General features: G+C 47.0%; 3 protein-coding genes across 9 annotated transcripts; 1 reads left to right on the top strand and 2 right to left on the bottom strand.

Moving 5' to 3' along the window:
* CG15601 (uncharacterized protein) lies at positions 1 to 1,663 on the bottom strand. 4 transcript variants are annotated; one of them, NM_001298358.1, is made up of 2 exons: positions 992 to 1,253; positions 1 to 798 (listed from the first exon to the last, which is right to left on the bottom strand). In NM_001298358.1, the coding sequence occupies exons 1-2, from the start codon at positions 1,184 to 1,186 to the stop codon at positions 301 to 303; spliced, it is 693 nt and encodes a 230-aa protein (NP_001285287.1). In that variant the 5' UTR covers positions 1,187 to 1,253; the 3' UTR covers positions 1 to 300. The 4 variants fall into 4 exon arrangements, with proteins under 4 accessions (NP_001285287.1, NP_001285285.1, NP_573058.1 ...); NM_001298356.1 differs by having other exon boundaries at positions 124 to 798; positions 854 to 1,663; NM_132830.3 differs by having other exon boundaries at positions 124 to 801; positions 854 to 1,253.
* Positions 1,664 to 1,770: 107 nt separating this feature from the next.
* CG9281 (uncharacterized protein) lies at positions 1,771 to 6,504 on the top strand. Of its 3 annotated transcripts, none has more exons than NM_132829.3 (5): positions 1,771 to 2,004; positions 3,328 to 3,996; positions 4,072 to 4,577; positions 4,645 to 5,181; positions 5,246 to 6,504. In NM_132829.3, exons 2-5 carry the CDS (start codon positions 3,336 to 3,338, stop codon positions 5,375 to 5,377), a joined length of 1,836 nt encoding a protein of 611 aa, NP_573057.1. In that variant the 5' UTR covers positions 1,771 to 2,004; positions 3,328 to 3,335; the 3' UTR covers positions 5,378 to 6,504. The 3 variants fall into 3 exon arrangements, with proteins under 3 accessions (NP_573057.1, NP_001285284.1, NP_727881.1); NM_001298355.1 differs by having other exon boundaries at positions 5,246 to 5,864; NM_167458.2 differs by lacking the exon at positions 1,771 to 2,004 and having other exon boundaries at positions 3,266 to 3,996.
* Hap40 (Huntingtin-associated protein 40 kDa) lies at positions 6,504 to 8,185 on the bottom strand. Of its 2 annotated transcripts, none has more exons than NM_001298354.1 (2): positions 7,904 to 8,185; positions 6,504 to 7,717 (listed from the first exon to the last, which is right to left on the bottom strand). In NM_001298354.1, the coding sequence occupies exons 1-2, from the start codon at positions 8,080 to 8,082 to the stop codon at positions 6,859 to 6,861; spliced, it is 1,038 nt and encodes a 345-aa protein (NP_001285283.1). In that variant the 5' UTR covers positions 8,083 to 8,185; the 3' UTR covers positions 6,504 to 6,858. The 2 variants fall into 2 exon arrangements, with proteins under 2 accessions (NP_001285283.1, NP_573056.1); NM_132828.2 differs by having other exon boundaries at positions 6,579 to 7,717.
* Positions 8,186 to 8,263: the final 78 nt, after the last annotated feature.

Here is an 8,263-nt window from a genome sequence, read left to right as displayed (position 1 = left end):
GATTTTTAAAATGTGCTTATTATTACTTGGAGTTCAGGCGAATTAACCTCCGCCATACAAAAATTAAACCCACATATGTATTACTACTTACAAAGTACTTGTTTTAGCTAGCAATTTGTAATTACTTGATAGCATTTTTATTTACATTTTATACTTAACCGTCAATCCTTAGAACTAGCTTGACTACATATACTGAATGGCAAACGGGTTGATAAATATCCCCTGGAAATTAGGCCAGGGTGGCATATTTTTGGGGATTTTGCCAGAACTGAGCACAGTGTTTAAATTTAGACTTATGGTTTAAAAGGTATTCTGGAGTTGCGTGCTATTGACCTCGGTGCTCTGAAACTGCCCGGTTTCAGCCTCGAACAGCACCTGCTGGATACGCAGCTTAGCCACGGACCGAGAATATGAATCCGGAATGGTTCGCAGCTGAGAGGCGATGCTCTGGCCGAATATAATAAGATCATCCTCTCCGGCCGAGTCCAGACTTGTAATGTACTTTGATTTTCGTTGTGCCATCGTGTGAGGAAGCTGCTGGGAGCTGCTGCACCCCTGAGAATAGTGCTCCTGCTGTGGTTGATCCGCCAGGCAGAGCGTGGAATCATCTTTGCAGATGCTTGCTGTTGGCCTGCTTTCCTCCAAAGGACACTCCTCCGGCTCGCCATTTACCTCTGCATCCTCTTCCTCTAGCGCATCCTCGCTCATAGTGATATCTGCGGCGGCAGTGCAAAGAAGCTTGCTCGTCTCATCCGATTTGATCGTCGTTAATTGAGCACTGGAACTGTTATTTTTTCCCTGCTGGTGGTGGGTCAGAGGTTAACATTGACATAAGAACATCGTGAAATCCTACCCTTTTGCAGTGGGAGAGGGAAACGGAGCGTAGAAAGGAGTCGGCCAACCTAAACCAAAACAACTTTGGTTCGTAGGTCCTGCCCAGCTCCTTCTCACGCATCCAGATGCGCAGCTCCTTAGAGTACACGGTACGCACGCTCTTGATCTTTAGCTTTATGTCCGACACTGTCAGTTGGGGTATCTTCAGGGACCGGATGATCGCTCCGTAGGCCTCCTCCCGGGACACACGATTCTTGTACGAGTCCAGCAGTGTGTTGTAGAGGCACGGCTGGCGACGGTATGCCTCCAGGAACTCCGTGATCGGGATCTTAGTGTCGCTCAACTTCGACATGACCAATTCCTTTTTGGACCAAAGGAAAACAACTTCACAACACAACTTTTGTTTACACTTGGTTAGTGAGGCCAGACGATGCGGGACTTGGACGTGACCGAATTTCGAAGGCGTTATCTGCTGATATATCGTTTAGTGTCCAAAACAAATATTCTAACGTTCACTTCAAGCTATTTAATATTTATAGATATTTTGGAAACACTTAAAAGAATAAGTTTGACAAGTATTTCAAATTTTTATGAAATTGTCTCAGTGTCTCAATTTCTTTGTACTGAATACAGCATATCAATATTATATTACATAGAAATATATAATGCATTCAGCTTTGAGCGAATCAAAACTATTGCTTTTATGAAATTAAACTTATTTATGCTATTAAATATTATATGTTTCTTTCATTTTACAAATTATTTAAGACTTGAATCGTAGCGATACTAGCTGATCCGCTGGCCCTGCCAGTGTGCCCCTCGCCCGTGTGCCAGTGTGACCTTAACGCATTGGCGACCGAATCCTCTCCCGCTTCGCGGGTTCCGTGCCAAACGCCATCGCCACCACGTGGAGCCTTTCTCCCGTTCTGTTCCGTTCAGTCGTCTCTCTCTTTTTCTACCGAAAACGGTAACAGGCAGCAGGCACTTTTCAGCAGCTGCTCCGTGCGTGCGTGTGTGTGTGCGAGATCCGAACCGAACCGATCTGTTCCGTTACGTTCCGTTACCGTAGACGTCGCCGTACCGTTATCCTTCGCGAACTTCAAAGGACACTCCTTTGCACTGCTCTCGCCCATCATCCTTGATTGTCAGTCAAGTCCAATCGACGCCAAGGTGAGTAATTGCACACCGTCGTCGTCGTCATCTCGCCGTGGAAAATTCAATAATGTGCGCAGCGCAACACACATGCAATTTTACCATTTCTGCGACTGCCTGACTGTGTGTCTTTGCCTGTGTTTGTGTCCGTGTGTGCGTGCTGTAACATCGGCCAGGTGTGTGTGGGTGCGATGGAGGTGGGGGCAATTGATGGTGACAGCAGATCGTGCAATGCAGTTTTTCCGCGTTTCCTGCAACTTCCAACTGCCATCAATGGGCTCCATTGTGAACAGTGTGTCCCAGTGAATCATGCATCCCATTCAGACATCCCGGCCGTACGAAGAAGAGGAAGAAATATGCCCCTCGGCAACAGAGAAAGAGAGGGAGAGCGCGTGTGAGGGAGGCAGAATGCGGCACAGTGGAGCGCAGACAGCACAGTGGAAATTTTTGAGTTTTTGCTGACGCTGTCTAATTTTAAAATTGAGTTCAGATTTTATTTGTTCTTTGTTGAAACAGTTGGTTACACGTGATCTATGTGTATGCAAGTGTGGGTGGTGAGCAAGGGAGGTAAAGAGACAGAGAGCGAATTCCAGGTGGCCTTGAACGTGATCCTGTTAATTGAACTGTGCTGCCCATAGAAATAATGGCGGGAAAAGACCGGGCACAATGCTTCCAAGGATCTGCAAAATGTCCATCAAATGTATTTTATATAAATACGATAATTTTATAATTTATTAGGATATGTTGACAACAAGTACCACTTTGTTTGATTTATGACTTCAAAACTAGGCAATGTGGACTTCTTTAGGTAGCTCACAAAGGGAAACAAACAAAGAACAATAGAACTTTTGAGTGTGCAAAGCAAACAATTTTCAATCGATATCTTGTACTTGACTATAAAATTTTTAATGTCTAAGTGCGAATGGCAAAGCTGCATTTATTTCCACTAGCTAACGGCGAATCGATATTGAAAGGGTTTAGATTTTCAGCTTTATTTATTTATTTAAAAAAAATCCTAAAATTGGTGTAAACACGTTTAAACGATTAGATCGGGAATACTGAATCGGTAAGGTAATCAAAACGAAAAAAATGACGATCTTGTGTCTGGCTTTCGTAGATAAGGCAATCAACCACAACATAACTTGAAACCTTTTCCGGTTCTACGACCTTGTGGGAAATGTGTAACCCTTTCCAGGGACTACTACTTAAAAATAAAACATTTTCAAAAAATATAGAACTAAAAAAAAAAATAGTTTGATCATACTGTCATTACTGGCAACGACTGAATAACACTCACAACAAAATCCCCCTAAATAAGATACCGATTTCGTAAATTTGCAGCCGGAATAATGTCATCCGCCGCGAAGAAACGGGAGGCGCAGAAGAAGAAGGATGCGCGCAACAAGAAGATCCAACAGATACCCTCCACCAAGAAGGCCAATGGTGTCCCGGAACGCGAACTGACCGAGGAGGAGAAGCTGTGCGCCAAGCTGGAGGAGGAGGCCCGGATCAGTGCGGAGGCCCGATCCTGCACCGGATCGCTGGCGGTGCATCCGCGTTCCCGTGACGTCAAGATCGCCAACTTTTCGATCACGTTCTTTGGCTCCGAGCTGCTGCAGGACACCATGCTGGAGTTGAATTGCGGGCGTCGCTACGGTCTGATTGGCCTGAACGGATGCGGTAAGTCCTCGCTGCTGGCCGTGCTTGGCGGCAGGGAGGTGCCGGTACCGCCGCACATCGACATCTTCCACTTGACGCGCGAAATCCCGGCCAGTTCAAAGAGTGCGCTGCAGTGCGTCATGGAGGTGGATGAGGAGCGCATTAAGCTAGAGAAGCTGGCCGAAGAGCTGGCCATGAGCGAGGAAGATGATGCTCAGGAGCAGCTGATCGACATCTACGAGCGGCTGGACGATATGTCCGCCGATCTGGCAGAGGTCAAGGCGGCCCGCATCCTTCACGGTCTTGGCTTCGACAAGGCCATGCAACAGAAACAGGCCAAGGACTTCTCAGGTGTGTAGAACTCTCCTTGTGCACGAATTCTTTCGTCAAGTGTAACGAATTTGTTATATTTCCCCTGCCCTCCAGGTGGTTGGCGTATGCGTATCGCCTTGGCCCGCGCGCTGTTTGTGAAGCCCCATCTGCTGTTGCTGGACGAGCCGACGAATCACTTGGATTTGGACGCCTGTGTGTGGCTGGAGGAGGAGCTTAAGACATACAAGCGAATCCTGGTGCTCATCTCGCACTCGCAGGATTTCCTCAACGGTGTCTGCACAAACATCATTCACCTGACGGGCAAGCGACTCAAGTACTATACGGGTAACTATGAGGCCTTTGTGCGCACACGCATGGAACTGCTGGAAAACCAGATGAAGCAGTACAACTGGGAACAGGACCAGATTTCGCACATGAAGAACTACATTGCTCGATTCGGTCACGGTTCCGCCAAGTTGGCGCGACAGGCGCAGTCCAAGGAGAAGACGCTGGCCAAGATGGTTGCTCAGGGACTCACAGAGAAGGTGTCCGACGATAAGGTGCTCAACTTTTACTTCCCATCGTGCGGCAAGGTGCCGCCACCCGTGATTATGGTTCAGGTTGGTTTTTTATTTAAATGATTTGGTAATGGTTAAAGGTTTCTAACTAATGAAATGTATGCCGTAGAACGTGAATTTCCGATACAACGATGAGACACCGTGGATCTACAAAAATCTGGAGTTCGGAATTGATCTAGACACACGTCTCGCTTTGGTTGGACCCAACGGAGCTGGCAAGTCCACGTTGCTGAAGCTGCTTTATGGCGATCTGGTGCCCACCTCCGGCATGATCCGCAAGAACTCCCATCTGCGCATCGCCCGCTACCACCAGCATCTGCACGAGCTGCTCGATTTGGATGCCAGTCCGCTAGAGTACATGATGCGTGCCTTCCCTGACGTCAAGGAGAAGGAGGAGATGCGCAAGATTATTGGTCGCTACGGCCTCACTGGTCGCCAGCAGGTGTGTCCGATTCGCCAGCTCTCCGATGGCCAGCGGTGCCGCGTGGTGTTCGCCTGGCTCGCCTGGCAGGTGCCCCATCTTCTGCTACTTGACGAACCCACCAATCACTTGGACATGGAGACAATCGATGCGCTCGCGGATGCGATCAACGATTTCGATGGCGGCATGGTGCTAGTTAGTCACGATTTCCGTCTGATTAATCAGGTAAGCTAACTTTTCCTTCACGAATAGTTATCACGTTTGTAATCGCGCATTCTTTTGTTTCCAGGTGGCTGAGGAGATTTGGGTATGCGAAAAGGAGACGGTAACCAAGTGGAAGGGCGGCATTCTGGACTACAAGGATCATCTGAAGAACAAGATCACCTCCGAGAACGAGAAGAAGGCCAAGGCGGGAAAGTAGATATATCCCATATCCAGTGGATAGATAGCTGCCAACGGCCACACACTCGCACACACACAGTCGCGCATCCAAAACACCCAAACACACAACCAAACGCATCCCTCAACCGAAAGGACATTCAGACCGCTATCCCTTCTCTTCAATAGGCGGCGGGCGACATCCGGCTATTGGGCTGCCCGTTCGCTGCAATCCATTCTGTGCGAAATTAGTTTTGCGTTTACTCTACGCTATAGTGAAGTCACAATTCGATCGGCCAACCAGTAAAATAATCAACAATAAAACTAGAACGAACCGAACACCCAATCCAAACCTATCCAATCACAACCATGCGTAACACAACCGTTGACAACTCAACAGGAACACACAAATTTTAGCTGAATTTTTTCTTTTTACGTGTCGAATTAAAGTTATAAAATTATAAATATATACAATTACGAAGTGGACAGGCAGAAAGAACTATAACTTATAAATACAACCAACCAACTATATACAAAACTGCTTGTGATCTTGCGCTTATATAATTTCGTTTAATTCTTCGCTAGGTTTCATGTAAACATATATATAAAAAATGAAAAGTGTACTTTATTTTTTTGTAATTTATTTAAGCCTTAACTATATATTTAAAAATTAAAAAATCTAAACTACAACAACAGACGTATGAATGATTAAGCGAATAGTAGTCGCAGCAAATTGTGTGAGAAACGATGTTAAACTGCCCTCCCAAATCGGAACCGTGATTTAGTTGCTCGCGGATTCGAACAAGACAATTAAATATTCTTCGATTCGATTTAAAACACAATGCAAAGTAAATGGAAATTGTAACAGGCTTAGGAAGGATTAATGGGTATTACATGAAACGTACATGCATACATATATGAAAATTTACAAATTACATAAACAAACAGATATTATAGGATATTTAACAAATTGGAATTGTAAACTCCAGCGAAAAACAAAAAAAAAAAAAGTTTTGTAAGCAAACACAAAGAAATCACGAAATTCGATTCGGAATATCAGTTGTGGCACCCGAAGAGTGTCGCATTAATTAGCTAACTTAATTGAGAAATTGCTAAGAAACAAAAAACAGAAGTTGCTTGACAAAGGTAAAATAAACAAATTAAATGACCAAAATATTGCATTACTATTAATAGGGGGCTTCATAGAACATCTGTTGGATTGATTAGAAACAAGTTGGTGGTTTGTTAGTCATCTTTATCTTCGCACTATCATGCGCATTCCTCTTCATTTATTGTACAAATCACAAATCCTATTACATTTCATTGCGCTTCGCACCTTCTGTTTATTGCTGCATTCACCTGGTCATTCGTTTGTTAATTTAATTCAATTTTTATGCGTGTAGGCACGTTCAAAGGTTAGTTGGTAGACTTGGTTACACTTAAGCGATAGTTGCATGTGTCATTCTCATTCAGTGGTAATGATCCAGTAGTAAATAATGTACAGTACGATCTTAGGTCTAAAATCTAGTAGCTTCGGGCCAGTTCTGCATGCATCACCGCCAGCAGCTGCCTTTCCATGTCGCTCAGCGATCCAAATTCGGCTCCAAAGTCGCGCAGCAGGTGCTTTAGATCGCACATTTTACGCTCCACCCAGGCGCACGTAATCTCCGCCAGCGCATACTGCTGCTGTTCGGGCACAAATGCTCCCGGACGCTCCGCGGATCCACCGTCGTCCGCCGAACAGGGGAGCGACTCGAACTGCGCCAGGTTGTAGTAGTACTCGATCAGCTTGATGTGGGCGGGTGACTGGCGTGCGGGAGGCAGGTTCAAATGGACTAGGAGCAGCAGACGCAGCACCTCAACGCGCCGCAATAGTTCACCGTACATGCGAGCACCGCGTCGCTCGTAAACATTGTCCACAATGTCGTCGTAATGCTGCAGTGCACTGCGAAAATCGCCGCGCTGGCCACTCGTTTCGGCGCTGATTTCCAGGTCATGGATCTGATGGGTGGGCGAGGCAAAGCTGCTGGTGCTGTCCAGCTGCCGCTGCAGCTGCTTCAACTCGCGCAGAATGGCCGCCTTGAAGACGCAACCGTCCACCGCTCGATCCGCCGCACGGTGATAGCAGTGCACCGCTCCCTCCCGAAATCCCGAGTGGCGGGTGCGCAGATGCAGTCGCCCGGACTCGTTGTGCGCCGCTAGGAAGGATCTAGCTGCCCGCAGATAGGCCTCCGATTCGCGCTGCGGTGCGCCGCCGTAGGACTCGCACTTGGCATAGCCAATGTGGCACATGGCCGCATACTGCTGTATGCCCGACTCCTCGAAGCTGTAGGCCAGTCGCTGGAAGTCCGCCTGCACATCGACCACGCTGGGCGCAAAGCGTCTGGGAATTAGAGAAACAGTGGAGTATTGAGATTGTATTCCGTGATTCGAGGGCTTCTAATACACCCGTATTTCTAAACATAGTTTGAAGATGGAGGAAAAGCGATAAATTGGGCAATGACTTGCTAATCAAACGCAATGATCTGCAAGGTATCTGATTGCCCATACTTGGGCCGTAGCTACTCACTTGAAGAAGCCGGCCCGCTCGAACTTCTTGATCTTGCTGGAGGCCCTTAGATATTGCTCGATCAGGTTTTTGGGGTACTGATACTGCTCCAGTTGGTGGTGCTCATGGCCCGGAGCCGTCGATGGCGCGCCGCTGGAGGATCCGCCGCCGCCCAGACTGCCGCCGCGGAGTTTATCCATGCTACAGCATGTGGTTCTCCGCGCAGGTTACTTCGGGTCGCGCTACTTGTGCATTATATTTTCGCCTGTATTGTGTTTTTATTATTATTTGTGAAAACTTTATCGCGGGCGGTGTGACCATGCCATGTCCCGCTGAGGAATATACTAGCTTAGAAGCGGTATGCAAAGATCCATTTACACT

Source organism: Drosophila melanogaster, chromosome X, assembly GCF_000001215.4.
Source record: "Drosophila melanogaster chromosome X".
Lineage (NCBI taxonomy): Eukaryota > Metazoa > Arthropoda > Insecta > Diptera > Drosophilidae > Drosophila > Drosophila melanogaster.
This window is presented reverse-complemented; position numbering and strand designations above follow the sequence as displayed.

Coding starts and splice junctions, on each gene's coding strand:
- CG9281 (NM_132829.3), top strand. CDS start 3,336: ATGTCATCCGCCGCGAAGAAACGGGAGGCGCAGAAGAAGAAGGATGCG. Junction 4,578..4,644: donor CACCCGTGATTATGGTTCAG/GTTGGTTTTTTA, acceptor TGTATGCCGTAG/AACGTGAATTTCCGATACAA. Junction 5,182..5,245: donor ATTTCCGTCTGATTAATCAG/GTAAGCTAACTT, acceptor TTTTGTTTCCAG/GTGGCTGAGGAGATTTGGGT.
- CG15601 (NM_132830.3), bottom strand. CDS start 1,186: ATGTCGAAGTTGAGCGACACTAAGATCCCGATCACGGAGTTCCTGGAG. Junction 802..853: donor CCCTCTCCCACTGCAAAAGG/GTAGGATTTCAC, acceptor ACCCACCACCAG/CAGGGAAAAAATAACAGTTC.
- Hap40 (NM_001298354.1), bottom strand. CDS start 8,082: ATGGATAAACTCCGCGGCGGCAGTCTGGGCGGCGGCGGATCCTCCAGC. Junction 7,718..7,903: donor GAGCGGGCCGGCTTCTTCAA/GTGAGTAGCTAC, acceptor TCTAATTCCCAG/ACGCTTTGCGCCCAGCGTGG.